We start from the raw sequence: 19,981 nt of genomic DNA on the forward strand, positions 1-19,981 counted from the left end.
AGAGAGTCCTATTCTATTGACAGTACTTCTCTACATGGACTAGACAAGCTGTGTGTGAATTTGCACATTTGTGTCAGCAATGGGTGCAACTTAAAGTAGCTGAATGCATTTATTAGAAGGGGTGTCTACAAACATTTGGACATACAGTGTATGAGAGCCGTGGTGTGACGTCAGAAAGCTGTGCAGTGGTGGCTCAGTAGTAACAGCACTGGGTTATTGTGGGTTTCATATCTGGCATTGCTAAGCTGCCACTGTTGAGCTCTTGAGCAAAGCTCTTTACCCACTGTAGCATGGCTGATCCTGCGCTCTGATCCTGGCTTTTGAAGCTGAGAAATGCAACAGAGGAATTTCAGTGAACGGTATAGATGTATCATGGTGATAAGGGCACATTATTCTATGATATAGCCTTAAGAATGCCACGTTTTATTCTTTGACTTCATAGAACCTCCAATATAAGGTGCTTTAAAGCAGTGCTTCACAACCCTGGTCCTGGAGGACCCCCGTCCTACACATTTTAGTGATGTCCTGCTCTAACACACCACCTTTAACTCAGGAAGGGCTTGTTAGTTATCCGATTTGCTGCATCAGGCGTGTTGGAAGCAGAGTAAACACAGAAATGTGCCGGGCAGGGGGGTCCTTCTGGACCAGGCTTGGGACCCACTGCTTTAGAGAACCATATACAGCAGGTTATCTATCATATCTATCATATACGGTATGACTATGTACGCCCACACTTCACTACTTTCATCATTTACATCAGTTTCATAGGCCCTAAAATAGAACCCTGTGGGACTCCACATAATCTGGCAAGCTAAACGACTATACCAGAGGTCTTTAAATCTTGAATCCAGTGTCCAGTCCTGGACGTTGTAACCCTTGGTGGGTGTGATATTACGTGGCCAGTCAATTACATTAACTGTAACTCCAGCAAGAACCAAATCCAGGACTGGAAACTGGGCCTCTGGACTACACAATAGTTTGTGTTTTTGCTGTTGGACTAATAAGTGAACAATTAACGTAGGGTTTAAAGGATTCAATCTTGACCTTTATTCTCAAGTGACCAATGATTTGAACTATTTCTTAAGGTCCTTTAATATGGTGACTTGTTTGCCATCTAATTAGCTAGGTTCCTCTTGCCCGGTCAAGCAAAGTCAAGTGGCTTCTAAGGCAGCGCACTGACAGACATTATGTAATCTTCCTGAGAAGGATGTACCAAAACAAAAAGGCAAAGACAGGTCTTTCAAGTCAGTTCCCCATGTGCATTCTGTATATTAGATTGGCAAGGAATGTCTGAAAAATTAATCCGCAAATTGTTTATTGACAATTAGTCACGAGAGAATACGAGTCTAGAAAGACGAAGACGCTTACTGGATTTCAGGACTTGGATGAATCAGGTCCAGACCTTGCCATTACACCTTAGGCATAGCATTTAAGGTAATGCAGTGGGCGGGTTCCTGTAAGGTGTGACACTGTCTTTCTTTGCAAGTTCAGAACTGTTCACGGCTGCCATGCCGACTGGGCAAGCTGTGTTAAGGCCTGAAAACGCAAAGAAAACACAGCAAGGACTTTCACAACATATTACCAAATGTGTGAATGTGCTCACTTCAGTGCGGTATGGGCTACATATGGCATGTTGGCAGATGTTGCTGTTGTTGGGATCTGCATTTCATTATGCTTCAGTTTCCTCTGCTTGAAGGGGAATTCCACCAATTTTTTAAAATTCCCAAACCACCGAAATGAAGGATGTCCTTGAGAGTGGGGTTGGTGTGAAATACTCAGGGCTCATCATTGCAGAAAAAATTGCCATCTTAGGTGTCTTTACAGTAGTAGCAATAGCAACCAGTGACCCTCCACATGTAATGTGGATATTGGTAAAGTAGTGGTACTATTTTACCTTGCCCTTCTAGACTGAAGGAGGTGACATGTACGCTTTAATGTTTGGTGGGGGAGAAATTTGCCTCTCAATAATTTGCTTTCAGCACAATTTCAGTTGTAATTATTATTTTGCAAAAATAAAATATAAAATATAGATTTTAAATCATGTAATTTCTCTCATACAACAGTTAATTCCAACAGGGTTTAAGCTCTAACCCTGCTGATATTTGTGATAGCAGCACTGCTTTTTTACACTAAAACTGGATCACTCCACTAAAGAGTTGACTACAATTGAAAGGCAAGTCTGTATTCTTGGTAGACCAGACCAGGCTCCGGGTAAAATTATTATTATTTAAAATAATAAAATATACATTTTAAATAACTGATCAAATCTGTCAAAAACCTCACGAATAGTTTGTATTTCTCAATAATACACAACAAAAAAAAAGATTTTTCCAGGGCTTTGGGGACTTTCCCCACTAACACACCGTGGAATAACCAGTAAGCTTATTGGCAGGCCTTTATCCAGATGCCATGTTTATCCATATTTCAGCCAGTGGCCGGTCTCCTCATTTATAACATCTCTGGTTGAACCTGATACTTCGACAGTTCTATGGCTCTATCTGTTCCACAAAAGCTGAGCCTTATAGTATCAGCAGTTGTCTTGGACTGTATACAGAGCTCAACAGGTACCTAATGGACCTCCATTAATGCGGCCCTGGTTGGAATTGTTACTGGTGAATAGCAGCTACTAATTTATTGTGGAACTACTTTTTGGTGGAAGGATCTGACAGTACAAATATTTTCAGGATGGAATTCAAGGCTTTTTTGATTTATTTTTCCTTATTTTGTAAAAACCTTTTTTGTACAAAAGCAGTAAATCACTCAAGGTTGTGCGTTATTGTAAAATAACATCATGGCTGTGATGATCTACGTCGCTCAAATTATAGCTGCGATATTATTCGCGATAACACACTCCCTCTCATTTTCTATTGCTTAAATAGAAACAGTAGTTATAATCCATATTTAATTCCATATTTTCTGTCATATTAACGTCTTATAGGAGACTAAAGGAAGTGCAGTCTGGGCAGTCTCACTTCTGCATTGGCTCAGTGGTTAGAATGCTGGTTTGTTGATCACAGGATTGTGAGTTTGATAGCTGCATCCGCTAAGCTGCCACTGTTGGGTCTTAACCCGCTCTGCTCCCAGCATATATATGAAGAGAGTAATTTTCATGACAGTAATAAAGGTACTCAGCATATTCACATGACTAGTGACTAGGAGCAGTGAGCACACACACCCAGAGTGGTGGACAGCCATTAACCCACGATTGTGGGTAAGGTGCCTTACTTGCCCCTCCTCCCACCTCTGGCAGTCAAGGGGATTGAACCAGCAACCTTATGGCCCCCATGCCTCCATGTTTCTCGAACTTTTATACCACGGTTATCCAGAAGGTTAGTGTCTCTAGAAGATTTGATGTTCATCTGCATGCGTACCCCTGCATCTGTTTGACACCTATGCAAGCCATGAGCTCTGTTGTCCAGTCAGTTGTTTTTGTGCACACTTTGGCCGATGCTGGGATTCAGTAGGGGAGATCAATGTAAATCTAAAGCCTTGGGTTACCTTACTAACCTGGTTCAGGTGAGTTTGGAGCTAAAACAGAGCACAAAAATGTAAATGGGCTGGGTGTGGCCCTGAAGCACTGAAATGCTAGTGAGCCCGGAGCCAAACTGACACTGGTGGATTCCATGCATTTGAATGAAGAATCTCCCTCTAATGGTGGATGGTTGAACCTACAGTAGAATCCACAAGACTAGGTTAATGCCTCTGTGCCTTTTAAGTACGTCTGAGAAAGATCATGCTACCCCACCCTCCAATAGTCAAGCAGGAGCACTTGGTTGGCCAGTATGTGTCAGGTACAGGAATGTGTTTTGGCATGTTAGGAGCTGCTCAGGAGAGTCAACCACAGGCAGAAACACCAGTGCATACACAGTACACTGTTTTAACACCATTGTCCTAGTTTGAGCCTGCAGGCAAGTATGTACTGAGTACTGAAGTGCTGGAAAAGGGTTCTTTGACTTTTGGGGAACAATTGTGGAACACATTTTGGTGCTGAGTTGAACCCAAGACATATATATAGAGCTACAAGGTTCTCTACCAATCTAAACACTTTAACCATTCAACTATTTAGGCATCCAGATGGTTCTTTGAGCTGCCATGGTTCTATACCCCATGGTTCTTAGCTTGTCTTTATTTTCCTGCACTAATGTTTGGACTGATCTTTTGTTTTTTTAGGATCTTAAACCTGGCAACCTGGCTGTAAACCAAGACTGTGAGCTGAAGGTTGGTCAGCGTTGTTCTCTTTTTGAGAATGCAGTGGTGTGAAGGAGTGGATGGTGTTTGAGTAGTCGATGTTGGTGGAGGAGCTGATGATGCTGACATGGTTGAACATGTTGGAGATGTGGGAGGTGTTGATGGTGTTTTGTTGCGGTGGCTACAGATCCTGGACTTCGGCTTGGCGCGGCATGCAGATGCAGAGATGACAGGATACGTTGTGACGAGATGGTACCGAGCGCCTGAGGTCATTCTGAACTGGATGCACTACACCCAGACAGGCAAGAGAACCATTACACCTTCATTCACAGCACACCTGTAGGGCCGGCCTACCAGACATGGATTAGTCTCAGATAGTCAGAGACTGACAAAGTTGTTTCCTGATGAAGAAGCTTAATAGTGCTGTGATTTAGTCCATGACTGGGTGTGATTTTCATTTAAGGAACCAGGAGGGCTTAGATCTGTTAGATAGGAAATATTTTGGTTCAGTCATGTGGAAAAAAGAGGACGCCCCATTTAAAAACGTTATTTGGAAAATATAATTAACAGAAATGATTGTGATTAGAACATGGTTTGACTAGATTCCTTTTGAGATCATTTCCCATCATGCTCCTGGTGGTAATTTAGAAGGGAAGGTGTTAAACAATAGAACTGAAACAGAAGCAGCATTTGGCTTCAGTGAACCAAAAACTCCAACAAGCAAACAAAAAAAGACGCCACAGAATAGCCAAGACCCACGTTAATGAACGGAGACAGCAAGGTGCTTCCTGTTTGGTGCTGGAGAGAGCTAAGCTATCAGCTATCCTGCCCACCTTACCCCAAACAAACCAGATGACGGGAGCGTTTGGTGTAAGGCGGACATTAGGCCTACTTGAAGTCCCCCCCCCACCACCACAACTTCCTAACCATGGCAGACTCCCAATACTCCAGCCTATGGAAGTCTTAGCGGATAGTGTTGCTCTCCTGTCGGCTGAATGGCCTCATCTGAATTGTTGCAAGACCAGGGTTGGATTTTAGCCTTCGGCCCGAGGCCTGGTTGGAGTCATTTTTGATAGAAGAGTCTGATTGGCTGGTCACCAGTGTTACTGATGAACAATCATGGCAGAGGCCTTCTCCTGTACTGTTACCACTTTGGAGATGCATACTTTTGTTTGGACTGCAATAATCCGTTCCATGTGGAAACCTGTTGTTCCACATATGCTGTGCATTTGTGGGTTGCTGAACACTAAATAAATCCTCCCCTGTTTATACAGTCATATGCAAAAGTTTGGACACCCTGCTCAAATGTTTTGTTGCTTTTCTGAATAAAAAACATTTTTCTTCTAGAGAAAATCCTTGAATATGACCTTTGCTACAACTTTTTTTATATTTATTTGGTACATAAAGAGAACATAAACTGTTCTATATTGTTTGTACATGCCTTTTTTGTCTTGCTAATTCACAATATCTTAAAGGGCCAGATAATTAATCAAATATCATGTTTTGAAATAAATGAGTTTGATCGATGACCCTTTTTTTCCTGGACTGCTTTAATATATATATATATATATATATATAGCCCCCCCCAGCACTAGCAATGCCCCCAACTCTACGAGGGTAAAGATTTAACACAACCTCCTGTGATACATGCGAAGCCAGTCATTACCTCCTTTTGAACACGCTCGGGTCCCCAGCTCCATCGCACCAGCTTGTGCTGGCCTTAATAGACTCCAGCCACAGATGGCAAAGCAGCATGGCTCGGGATTCAAACTTGCGACCCCCCAGGCTATAGTAGGAGCGCATTACACTGCTAAGCCACTCAGAGCCGCCCCATGCTTTTTAAAAGAGAGCCAATCAGAACAGTTTATATACAATTTATGTATATTACATATATATCAGTTATGCACAATAACACAAACAGACTGTCTAATTCCAACACACAACATAGAGAGAGGTTGGAGGGATAAATATTTCTGGAGAGAGACAGGATGTTTCAGACAGACGCTCTTCATCAGCTGCGAGCAAAGTGTATCGGGGGAACCAGATGAGATTCAGATTTCATGCTGTTTTAGGCACATTTATTCTTTATTCCACGGTGCTCCGAAGTTATGAGCATGTAAATGAGCTTCTTATTTTCTGTAGTAGAGTCATTGCTGCCATAGCAACACATAGAAATGATAGCAGTGATAATTAATGCTATGTTTACTGCTGATAAAAATGTCTGTAGCCACTGGAAACAGAAGGATTGAGCACACTAGAGACTAACACAGTGTCAGGCCAGCAACTCTGCCAGTGTATTTCAAGCAGAGTATTACACCACCATGCATCTGCTTACCTATGATTGGGAGTCCCACTCATTAGTTAAGCTCCAGTCTTTTTTCTCCCCCGTTTATTTTCCACTGACTTTCCGCATCCTCATGAAAGTGGGCTATCTTACATGTAATCTCCTCAGAAAAATCTCCAGAACAGAAATAACTTCCACTTAATGGCTGTTTGGACTGAAATAAATGAAGGGTGGCCTGTGTGGTCTCTGACCTTTATGTGGTATTGTACGTCGGCCAACGGAAACATGATTGGGCAGTGAAAAAGCAACAGTCTTATTTGCTACTTGATTTGAACTATTTATGTTTACCCCATTTTCTACCCAATTTGAAAGGCTAATTACCCAATCCCAGTTCATGTGAACTCCCCCTATCATTAGCAGTGCCTAGCAAAGACTAGCACTGAAGGTCTCCTCCGACACATGTGAAGCCAGCCACTCCCGAAAGCACGGCTCCCCAGCTCTGATATAACAGCTAACAGACGCCTGCACTAATCAACATCATAGTAGGAGTAATGTGAAGTGTTAAAAGCACCCTCAACCCTCCCCTGAGAGAGCAAGGCCAACTGTGCTCTCTCGAAATACGGCAGGCGTATGCAGACCTCATCTGTCCAGGAGGCCTGAGCATAGCTAATTGTGCTCCTTTGGACTGGCTGCTGATGGCAAGCAGCTCAACCCAGGATTCCAGATTCCCAGTGATTCCCGAATCATAGTGGCAGCGCCCACTACATAGTCCACTGGACCACTCTGAGCCCCCCTTGCTACTTGATTTTAAAACCTAGCCATGCTCCAGCATGCACAAGGTCTGCATGCGTCTGCGTCCACCGCTCTGCTTTTGTAGCGTCTAGTCTCGCATGTGGGCACCCTGATGCTCCAGAAGTGCTCAACAAAGCAATCAGTCTTGTTTCTCCAGTACAGCATTGATTGCACCTCTTGCAGGAGGGCTGTTTGATTATGATTGATGCTTTAGGGCCAGAGCACTATGTATTGGCTCAACTGCTCCCTCTCCTACAGATTGATACCTGATGAAGGACCTGCGGTTTCTTAGGACAATGCATGTGTTGCCTAGACTTTTCCAGCCTGTGTGTTCTTTACTGATGTACTCCTCAGTTCCAGCTGTAAGCCGTTCTGTATAGTAATTGCTTTAATTCTCTGTTTACTCCTCTTTAGTGGATATCTGGTCGGTTGGGTGCATAATGGGAGAAATGTTCAATGGCAAGACACTCTTCAAAGGAAAAGACTGTATCCTTCATTACTTACATGTGATTGTCTGTCAGTATTGTATGGTATTAGGGTGTATTTCCTTGGTATTGTGATGTATACACAATGTCAGGGAGGTCCCTGAGCTAGCTGACTGTTCCTCTATTGATAGGAGTGAGATGAAACATTTACATTAACATTTAAGGCCTTTAGCAGAGACTCTTATCCAGAGCAACCTACAGAAGTGCTTCACTGTTTACTCAAAATTCAAAAAATTCCCTAAGCTAGTTTGTATCGGCTAGAGTCCAAAAGATACCCAAAGCTAGATGCTGCCAAATCCACTGTCAGTATGGAGACTTAGATAAAAAATACTCAACATACACTACACTTTGCCCAAATACTCTTGGAAGACGTGGGTCTTTAGTCTGTGTTTGAAGACAGCGAGCGACTCTGCCGTTCGGACACCCAGAGGAAGTCCGTTGCCACCACTTTGGTGCTAGGACAGAAAAAAAGCCTGGACGCTTGTCTTCCGTGCATCTTAAAGGATGGGTCAAGTTGAGCCGTACAAGCGAAGGGCTCTTGGTCAGTGTTTTGAAACTGATGTGGGCAGCAGCTACAGGAAGCCAGTGAAGAGAGAACGCAGCAGTGGAGTGACATGGCTGAATTTAGAAACACTGAAGACGACCCGTGCTGCTGCATTCTGGATACATTGCAGGGGCATGATGGTGCGCAAAGGTAGACCAGCCAGAAGAAAGTTGCAGTAGGTAAGTCTTGAAATTACGAGAGACTGAACGAGCACCTGAGTGTCCTCTCTAGAGGGGAATAGTTGGTTTCTCTGGATGTTAGAAAGAAGAAATCAGAGCAGCATTACAATCTTTAACAGATAGGGCATCAGTAGTTAAAATATGTCAGCTCTGTGGATCAATAGCTCAGGCTTTCTTTTCTTTTCAATGGCATTTCTAGCTATTTTCTCATTTTGCAGGAACTTTCATGACTGGACATAACATAGTCTAAATTTCCAGTTTTTCCAGGATGTGTGGGAACCCCATAAAGTACTAAAAAGGTCACTTTCACTTGAAGCACTTCAGCTCATTCCCAGGAATCTCACAGTATTTCTTGGCTCTGGTTTCTTGTTTGTAGTTCTCTGGGATTAACACAAACCTGAAAAAAAGAAAGAAAATAAAATTTGTTCATTAGAAAAGCACTTATTGCTTATTGCAGCATATTATTACACTGATAATTTTCTTTAACTACTGAAATTCAGACATGGACCAGCTTACTCAAATAATGAAGCTAACCGGCACACCTGGCCCAGAGTTCATTGAGAAGCTTGAAAGCCAGGAGGTAAGACAGCTTTTACTGTAGCATGCAAGCAATGACTGAACCTGTTATAGAGTTCAAATTCATAATAGATGTTATCGTTTGCCTGGGCATAAAAGTTAGGCCTGGACACTTTCTCCTGACTTTGCCTAGAACCTATACACATCTACAGAACAAATATGGACACCCCATTATTACAATTGTCTTTTCTTTTTTTACATATTTAAACAAATGGAGATTTGATCTTTATTTGATCAACACTGAGAGATAGAGGTGATATAACTAAACACATACAGCTGAAGAAATGTCTTGTAATGAATAGAAATGCAATACAAGTTTGAGGAAAAGGTTTGAACACCCCCACATTTACTACTATTTAAAATGTGTCAAATTAAAAATCAGCTGCATATGATTAGAATATGGTTAGAGAGGATTCAGGAGGAGCTCTGTCTTATATTTAAACCTGTGTGAGTGGTGAAGATCACCATGGCCAGATCCAAAGAGCGCTCTGAGGCCTTCAGAAAGAAGGTTATAGATGCAGATGAGTCTGGGAAGAGGTTTAAAAACTTGAGTGTTAAAGCCATTAGAAATCAGCTGTGCCATTGTCTGCTAAATAATTTACAAGTGGAGAATATATAAAAAAAAAAAGACATTTTATAAAATTCAGCAGTAGCGGCAGTAATTTTGCAGTGGCGTGCCACCGCTCTCAGCTCTCACCATCTCTCAGTGTGTCTTAATGTGCATATGTTTAAATATGCTTAAAAAAGACTAAATGTTTTAATGGGGTGTCCTAATGTCCCATATTTATTACATTAAGGACTCATTTTCCAGGTCCAGATGAACATTTTACCCCTGGACTACAAGAAATTTCTAGTGGCTAAAATTCAGTCCAAGACTAAGCTTAGTCCAAGTCTTGGAAACAGGCCTCGTAATCAGTACATGAAGAATCTTCTATAAAAGTTACCATTGCAGTGAGTTTGTTTGTTGTTTCTTGGATCCACCCTGACCAAGACATTAGAACAATTGGGGTCTTTTGAGACAGCTGAAACTTTGTTGGTATAAATTGGGTTTGGGTTTCCCCTGCTGACTGTAAATGAGATCAGTGTTAATGACTTGTCTTTGCCTGTGCTTTAATCTCTGTTGTGAGAATAGGCGAAGACCTACGTGAGGTCGCTTCCTCATTATCCTCGGAAAGATTTCTCCACGCTGTTTCCCAGGGCCAGCGAGGAAGGTAAGGGCGCCAAGTGGCCATCTCTGACCGGAGTTTGTGCATAACTCATTATGATATGATTGTGTGTTTTGTGATCTTTCCAGAAGAGCAGTCTTTGGGTAGAAAGAGTGGAAGAAGAAGTGCACTTCCACTAGGATGTGCAGTCATGTTAGTGGACTGTGTTAGAGCTTGTCCAGGGCTTGTCCGTCAACCTTTATATGAAAATTAGTGCTTTGACTACTGACTTTCACTTTATCCACCTTGTGCTTAATCGTTTAACCATGTTTACCTGCTCTGGTTGAATAAACATTACACTGTATAGGACAATTTGGGCTTTTTATTACCAGCTGCCCGTCACATACATCACAGCATCTCATGATCTTTATGCTAGTATATATTTACATTTACAGTGTTTAGCTGACGCTCTTATCCAGAGCGACTTACAAGGGTACTCGTATTACAGATATGGACCAGTGTAGTTTTAGGAGTGTTGCCCAAGGACTCTTATTGGTGTAGCGCAGCTCAGTCACCCAGACCAGGAATCAAACCCCAGTCTCCCACATGGTGTGGTAGCTCAGTGGCAGGTAGTGGTGTTATCTGTTGCGCCACACCAACCAATAGTTGTTCCTTAATAGCATACTCTACTCCAGAAGGTACTAGTATTAAGAAACCTACACTTCCTTGGTGCTACATATTGCAGTGTGTTCTGTAATGGTCTTTAATATTCTGAATGGGTGTAAAAATGGGTGAAGCCACACTTTGAATGCCAATCAAAACAGCCTTCAAGTTCTTTAGGTTTTTCAGGAGATAGTTTTAAGCAGATCAGATGTAAGATAACCCCCTTACATAAAGAAGAAGAAAGTCAAGGGAAAATAAACAGGAATTTCCAAACATGTTCAAAATGATTCAAATGGGATTTCCAACAAGCCAACCATGCAGAACCTGGTAAATCACCCACACCGCTCTCTCATCAGATAAACAGCAGTTATGGCTTACATCTATGCTTCAGATCTGAGTGCAGGAGCTGCTGCTGATTTCAGAACAATGGACTGACCACAACAGAACTGAATTGCTTGTATGCTGAGAAGCAGAAAGTATTCCTTCCAAGCCTGAACTTTGGAGGTGTGGAAAGATTTCTGCAGAACAAAACCTTGATCATCTTCATCTTCTGCGGCATCTGTCAAATGGGATCTTTTAGCCAGCAAGTGAACAACCAGCCCTCGAAGGTGATGAAGGTGTTAAAAGAAGGAGAAATGGGCAAGTGTGAGAACCTGAGACACTTCGACAAGAACCAAACCATGATAATGGCTAAACAACTGGGTCAGTCATCTCCAAAACATCAGACAGGTTTTTTTTCTGGTATGCAGTGGTCAGAACCTACCAAAAGTGGGCCAAGAAAGAACAACCGGTAACCGGCAACATCTAAGGTTCTGCTGCTAACGTCTTGGTGCCAGATACCACAGCAGGACTCCTTCACAGGGCTTGTGGAGTCCATGCCTCAAATGGTCAGATCTGTTGTGGCGCCACAAAGGGGACATACTCAATATTAATCTGGTGGTACTAATGTTATGGCTGTTTGGCATAGGTTGAGGCTATGATTTCATTTTCAACTTGTGCCTGATTGACTGTTTTGACTGGAACTGTAAAATGAAATTTGCACTCTTCTGTATATTACTGTAAATCCTCCTCAAAAGCTGGATAAGACCTGCAAATTGCATCAATGCAAAGTTTATACTCTGACATTTTGAATCACTTTACATAAATGTGTCCATAATTTTTTCATAAATGTATCGTAGAAAAGTGGAATTATGTACACAACTGAATGAATCATGTATGCTGTATCTAAGGGATGTTTCTGCTCTGTAAATCTACACTTCTCTGATTTTCCCTCCAGCGGTGAACCTACTGGAAAAGATGCTGGTTTTAGATGCAGAAGCCCGCCTCACTGCTGACGGCGCGCTGGCCCATAGTTATTTCAATGGCCTGAGGGATCCAGAGGACTGCCCAGAGCCTAAGCCGTATGATGACAGTTATGACAATGCTACGCTGCCCCTAGAGGAGTGGAGGCGTAAGTGCCTACATCTACATCATGCACATATGCCTACATAGGTGTCTGCCAACATACTATACACTAAACCAGTTTTGTTTTCCTTTCTTTTTAGTTCTGGTTTGGGTCCAGTATGGTTTGGGTCTCATCTTGCCCCTAACACTACTCCCAGCATTCCACTCGTATCAATATCAGTGCCAATACTGGCACATAAATACATATTTCGAACATCAGTATAAATAGTTTGACAGACAGACAGACATACAGAGAGACAGATATGTACTGTACATGTACTGTTCAAATACAGCTGTATGTAACAGAGCATACATAGAGTCCACAGTATATAATAAAAGTGGGAGTGTCTTAACAGGTTGTAGGTTATGGAATATATGTCTGGATACTGTTTACACTGAGCTGTGCAGTGTAATTCAGCACAGTTCAGTCAGCTCCCACAGTCAATACTGTCCCCACTGTAGGGAGACTCATTGTAAAGCCTTATTGCAGTGGGTAAGAAATATCTCACAGGACGCTCTTGAACACAGCGCAGCTGACTCTGTCTGCCACTAAATGTGCTTCTCTAGTAGTGAGTGTTTGAAGGGGAGTGAGAAATTGATCAAAAATGGCTAGCAGCTTACTGAGAGTCCTTAGTCCTTCATTCTGCCCTAACCTCCAGAGAGTAAAATTGAACTCCGGCCTTCTTAATCAGTTTTGCTGTTCTCCTGATGTTACTCAGTTCGGAGGAACATAGAAGACAGCACTCGCAACAGCAGGCTGGCAGAATGTCCATAGGACCTCAGCAACTGCAACAATATGTGCAAACCAGAAGGAACAGGACGTTTCGCACAGCTGAAAGATTGAAGAGCTTTCGGAGTTTTAACAACTTAAAAGCCACCCACTGAAGCCTAGTACTGTTATACAGCCTTTATACACCAAGACTGACTCTTTTAGTTTCTATGAAACTAGACTGTGCATAACTACTGTAGTTGATAACCATTTGATTCATGTCCTGGCTCTGAAATTGAGCTGCTCATTCACGCATAGTACCATCATGCCTTCTTACTTGCACACGTTTTTACACTGTGGCAATTTTTCATCATAGCTTATAGCCGTTCAATCGAGGGTATCGGGGGTCTCCCGTCTACTCGGCATGTTTGATAAAATTGCACATTAGGGAATCGATCACAAGCGTTTGTAGGTGGGGCCTAGCGAGAAGCAAGCCCATTGGTGGGGGGGGGGGGGTTGTACAGTCAGAGGCATCTCTGCTTTGGACGTTGTGGCAACAACAATTGAGAGCATTAACATTCGAAAGGCCGCCGTCCACTGCTGCGTAATAGAGGAAACATCCCCTCCATTTCATCAGCAGTTGAGGCAGAGTTACAGATGCTGCAGAACTGAATATTTCAACCACATGGTGGCGCACTAGCCAGGTTAGAAACAGCAAACAGGGTCATTTGTTAAAAATGTTTTTGATGGATAAACCACTTGTTTTTACTAAATTCTACAAGCAGTAGGTCTGTAATTGACAAATGGTTGTGGATATATATATATATATATTTAGAGTTTACTTGTGCTTTATACAGTAAGTATGTATTTAAATCAGAAGGGCAAAGGTTGTACCTGTATCTGAGCCAATCAGATCTACAGATTCACACACCATGTAGTTGAGATTTTAGAGACGTGCATGTAGTGGCCTCGTCTTTGCAGAGGTATGAATCAGCCTTAAGATGTTCGGTTAGTGCTGGATATTATTATGGATTTTTAACTCAGAACTCATTCAGAGTGTCAAAAGTGCAGATTATGTAATCAATACCATATTGATTACAACATTGATGACATGCATATTTGTTCTAAATAGAAGAGTGCATACTGTATTATGATTTAAATTGGGTGAAAAAAGTGACTGTGTGTAAAATTCTATGTAAAGCCTTTATATATTTCTACTAAGTTACATCATTTCTTGACATCAGAACAAACAACAAAATAGGAAGACTCAACCATGTTCATAAAGAATGTAAAAAACTTGTATGTCAATTTTCTGCCAGTTTTCAACATGTGAATCTGTCAGTTGTTTTAAACACTGAGTCACAAGATTTTAAGATAAATGGACCAATAGGAATGCTCTAAAATTACCTGGAATAGAAATATTTACATCGACTTTCATTAATGATTAAGTAAAGTTACTGTTGTGGAGATACAACTTTTCTGGGACAACAATAATATAATCTTACAGAAGTGCAGTAAATATACTTAACAAGCCTGTTTACACCTGGTCTTCACGTGTCCGGATAGTATCTGGATGTGGATTGACTGTGACCGGACTCTGTTTACACCGGTCATTAAAATGCGTCTCCAGTGACCAGATGAGATCTGATTTTACTTTCCAGCGTAAAAGCGGTTTTCATACCTCCTAAAAACGGCGGTTTCTCATCATTGTCCTGCTCTGTGAGACTGAATGCTGGTGGTTCTACATCAGACAGATCTCACATTTCTGTAACAGCTCTTATCAGAAAACGCTGTAACTCTGTAATACTGCTCCCATCTAGTGCTAAATAACACTGCACGATGAAGATAAATATGTTAATATAGGGAGGTATTTCAACCAATGTGTTTGCGTTTATCTGATGGAATCCGATCACAGCTTTCTTCTCACACTTGTGTTTAAATGTGGAAGAGACCGCACACCTCTGAATGTAGTTTGAGTGATCCGATCGTAATCCAGTTGAAACCCGATCATAATCCGTGTATAATCTGAGTGTTTCCATCTGTTTTCTTTTATGTGGACAAGTGAAATCCGAAGGTGATCCGATCACCTAAAGCCATATAAGGCCGGGTGTAAACAGACTCACTGTGTGCTAACGTTTAATCATGTTCAGCACTCTCTCTGTTTTGCTTTGCTTTGTTTCCAAACAGGATTATCATTTAAAGAAGTGAAGAATTTTGTTCCATTCCCGAGAAGAGACTCGAAGAGGAGAAACACGCTGACGATGACTCCGTGAAGTTCTGGCTGTGGTGGATGTTACACTATTCTAAAGACACGCTCGAAGCAGAAGAGCAGCGTGGAGATTTTACGAACGTTTCCGCGCACAGCTGTTACAAACGGAAACCTTTCTATGACAATCCCTGAGCAATCAGTGATGAATGTGTAAGTTCTGTGGACCTGATCAGTGGACTTCAGGACGTACTGCTGTTACAGTGGTGACCGGCTTTCCTTTGTTGCCAATTTGCCTTTCAGTGCCGTGTTGGAACAGTTGTGACTCAGTTGTTCAGGTGTTTTTCTTTGACTCATTTGTGTAACATTATGGCTTCTCATGTTTAGAAGAAAAGGCCGTTTTCGCAGTGGAGGTTGTACATAAGGATTCATGCTGATGCTTACCTTAAGAGCTGTACAGTTTTTCACTATTCTGACCTGTCAAAGTATCATTTGTCAGAATACAGCAAATTAAAGGAAGTGGGACTGTATGTTTTAAGTTGTGCCATTTTTTACTATTTGGCATAATGTAACTGTTCTTTACATTTAGATCAAATTTCATGATTGGACCAATAGAAATATGCTCCCTCTCTTATCTAAATTTAATAGAGAGGGAGCATATTTAAATATTTATATTTTTATATATATATATATATATATATATATATATATATATATAAAGAGAGAGAGAGAGTATTTCCATATATATATATAAATATATATAATAATATATATAAATAAATGCACATATAGAAATATATATATAGATAGATTTTTTTTTATTATTATTATACATACACACACACACACATTCAAGTTCTTTGTTACATCTCCAAATATACATGTATACACACACATACACACACACACACATATATATGAGGTCTGGGCTCTGTTATGGTCGGTCAACTGTTGTGAGAACAGCAGGGGCTTATTTAGTTTGATTTGATCAAATGTTCTTCTTTATCTGTTTGTTTTTCTGAGTACTGTTTATCTAAAGGGGGGGGGGCAGTTCTGGTGGCCTACCAGGTCTTGCAAGGTTCATGGCGATCCTATTTTCTCCGTATTTTTAAATCATTTTTGATTTCCTCATACATTTTCTCCTATAAAGAAATTAGCTTGAACATTAGCTTTGACTCGTTACTTGGCTGTAAAATAAAAAAGTAATGGTGCTCTCTGACTTTTTAAGGACTTTAATTTGGGTCAGGCAGTTTTCTTAAAGACCCACAAACAGGTTGCTCTAACGCAGTGCCTAAGGATCTTAGCCCCTCATCTGTAAACCCACCTACCTTTACAGTGGGGTGAGGGAGTAACCTCCAAAAATGTTAATTGAAGGTGGGGCAGGATACTCACCGGCTGTAAACCCGGAGGAAAAACACTTCAAATGCAAATGGACCGACTGATCACACGGACCAAATGGTCTCTCGCTGGACGAGAGGGACATTAAGGCCTGACACAGTGGTGTGAACTGTGGAGGCCTCTGTTGTTTTAAAGCAGACTTGTCTTTCTGTTTAAATGCTGATCTTCCACACAGTATATATCTAACACAGCGCACACACACACACACACACACACACACACACAGGTATAATTACATACTACCACTGGCCGTTACTACCTCCTGTTAAAATTACTCTAGGCATAATTATTACTTCCGTAAATGGTTTTGTGTTTGTAGTATTCATAAATTTCCTTTTATGAAAAGGTACTGGAGTAATACTGCAGAAATTGCTATGAGAATATTATAGTAAATATGGACATTTACTGCCGTGTACTGTAGTCATACATCAGTATTAAAGAGCCTTCATGCTGAAAAACAACTGATGTAGCTTACTGTTTAGAAATAGGAGTTTGAGGTCAGACACAAACACTGGAAAAGTGGAAAATTAAAAAAAAAGTGACTCGCCAGTCAATTTATGAAAACAAATTATTTATATATTATTATTATTTCTATTTTTATTCAGCATAGAACAGTTAAGCTCCTCACATTCACACAGATATAACACAGAGGAGTGTTTTAGTCAAAACAGCTTTTGAATAAGGCACAATATAGGGTAGCCAATCAGAACAGAGATCATTTACATATAAACAAGAAACAGACAGATTTATTATATGGGATAAATAGAGGTTGAAATAGGGTCATATTCAATTTAATTATGAATGTTTGGTGCTAAAATGGTGCTAAAAGTAATTTTAAAAATTGGTATGGATTACAGGTACATGGGTCCTGTACCAAAATAATAATATTATATTTATAATACTTTATTATTATTATTATTATGATTATTATTATTATTTATTAAAAGATCATGTTTACCAGTCTAAAATCATGTTTTTGTATTGTTTATTTAGGTCATTATATGCTTCCTTCATTTGATAAGAAGAAATTCATAAAATACATAAACACAGAAAGGTTGAAATAGGGTCATATTCAATTTAATTATGAAGGGTTTTTGTGCTAAAGGTAATTTTTAAAATGTTTATGGATTACAGGTACATAGGCCATGTACCAATAATAATAATATTAATAATAATTATTATTATTATTAATATTGTTATTATTATTATTATTATTAGTCATTAAAGATCATGTTTACCAGTTTAAAATCATGTTTTTTTCACAATATTGCCTAAGCTATTTAGGTCATTTTAGACTTAGAAATCTTAAAACGCTTCCTTCATTTGAGAAGAAGAAGAAATTTGGGTTTTATCACCTCGAATAAATGTTTAAAAGTGACAGAAAGTGAAATACATAAACACAGAAAGGTTGAAATAGGGTCATATTCAATTTAATTATGAATGTTTTTGGTGCTAAAGGTATTTTTTTAAATGTGTATGGATTACAGGTACATAGGCCATGTACCAATAATAATAATTATAATAATAATTGTTATTATTATTATTATTAGTCATTAAAGATCATGTTTACCAGTCTAAAACTTCACAATATTGCTTAAGCTATTTAGGTCATTATAGACTTAGAAATCTTAAAATGCTTCCTTCATTTGAGAAGAAGAAGAAATAAAAGTTTTAAAAAGTGACAGAAAGTGAAATACATGGGTTTAATGAACAAAAGCAGCATTTCCCACCAAATCATTATTATTATTTATTAAAAGATCATGTTTACTACTCTGAAAATCATGTTTTTTCTCGCAATATTGTTTATTTAGGTCATTATATGCTTCCTTCATTTGATAAGAAGAAGAAATTTGGGTTTTATCACCTCGAATAAATGTTTAAAAGTGACAGAAAGTGAAATACATAAACACAGAAAAGTTGAAATAGGGTCATATTCAATTTAATTATGAAGGGTTTTGGTGCTAAAGGTAATTTTTAAAATGTTTATGAATTACAGGTACATAGGCCATGTACCAATAATAATAATATTAATAATTGTTATTATTATTATTATTAGTCATTAAAGATCATGTTTACCAGTCTAAAATCATGTCTTTTTCACAATATTGCTTAAGCTATTTAGGTCATTATAGACTTAGAAATCTTAAAACGCTTCCTTCATTTGAGAAGAAGAAGAAATAAAAGTTTAAAAGTGACAGAAAGTGAAACACATAAACACAGAAAAGTTGAAATAGGGTCATATTCAATTTAATTATGAAGGGTTTTGGTGCTAAAGGTTTTTTTTTATGTTTATGGATTACAGGTACATAGGCCATGTACCAATAATAATAATAATAATTAATAATAATAATAATAATAATAATAGTCATTAAAGATCATGTTTACCAGTCTAAAACTTCACAATATTGCTTAAGCTATTTAGGTCATTATAGACTTAGAAATCTTAAAATGCTTCCTTCATTTGAGAAGAAGAAGAAATAAAAGTTTTAAAAAGTGACAGAAAGTGAAATACATGGGTTTAATGAACAAAAGCAGCATTTCCCACCAAATCATTATTATTATTTATTAAAAGATCATGTTTACTACTCTAAAAATCATGTTTTTTCTCGCAATATTGTTTATTTAGGTCATTATATGCTTCCTTCATTTGATAAGAAGAAGAAATTTGGGTTTTATCACCTCGAATAAATGTTTAAAAGTGACAGAAAGTGAAATACATAAACACAGAAAAGTTGAAATAGGGTCATATTCAATTTAATTATGAAGGGTTTTGGTGCTAAAGGTAATTTTTAAAATGTTTATGAATTACAGGTACATAGGCCATGTACCAATAATAAGAATTACAATAATTATTATTATTATTATTAGTCATTAAAGATCATGTTTACCAGTCTAAAATCATGTCTTTTTCACAATATTGCTTAAGCTATTTAGGTCATTATAGACTTAGAAATCTTAAAATGCTTCCTTCATTTGAGAAGAAGAAGAAATAAATGTTTAAAAGTGACAGAAAGTGAAATACATAAACACAGAAAGGTTGAAATAGGGTCATATTCAATTTAATTATGAAGGGTTTTGGTGCTAAAGGTTTTTTTTTATGTTTATGGATTACAGGTACATAGGCCATGTACCAATAATAATAATAATAATAATAATAATAATTAATAATAATAATAATAATAATAGTCATTAAAGATCATGTTTACCAGTCTAAAACTTCACAATATTGCTTAAGCTATTTAGGTCATTATAGACTTAGAAATCTTAAAATGCTTCCTTCATTTGAGAAGAAGAAGAAATAAAAGTTTTAAAAAGTGACAGAAAGTGAAATACATGGGTTTAATGAACAAAAGCAGCATTTCCCACCAA

At 39.1% G+C, this 19,981-nt stretch overlaps 1 protein-coding gene across 1 annotated transcript in view; it reads left to right on the top strand.

Annotated features, from left to right (window-relative positions):
- Window positions 1-15,744, top strand: part of mapk13 (mitogen-activated protein kinase 13) — a 29,023-nt gene extending 13,279 nt beyond the window's left edge. The window contains exons 6-12 of the mRNA XM_072681448.1: window positions 4,171-4,218; window positions 4,376-4,490; window positions 7,679-7,750; window positions 8,973-9,052; window positions 10,181-10,259; window positions 12,133-12,306; window positions 15,196-15,744. Of these exons, the coding sequence (XP_072537549.1) occupies window positions 4,171-4,218; window positions 4,376-4,490; window positions 7,679-7,750; window positions 8,973-9,052; window positions 10,181-10,259; window positions 12,133-12,306; window positions 15,196-15,281 (654 nt within the window). The 3' untranslated portion in view covers window positions 15,282-15,744. The remainder of the gene's footprint in view (window positions 1-4,170; window positions 4,219-4,375; window positions 4,491-7,678; window positions 7,751-8,972; window positions 9,053-10,180; window positions 10,260-12,132; window positions 12,307-15,195) is intronic.
- Window positions 15,745-19,981: the final 4,237 nt, after the last annotated feature.

This window comes from Salminus brasiliensis, chromosome 6, assembly GCF_030463535.1.
Source record: "Salminus brasiliensis chromosome 6, fSalBra1.hap2, whole genome shotgun sequence".
NCBI lineage: Eukaryota > Metazoa > Chordata > Actinopteri > Characiformes > Bryconidae > Salminus > Salminus brasiliensis.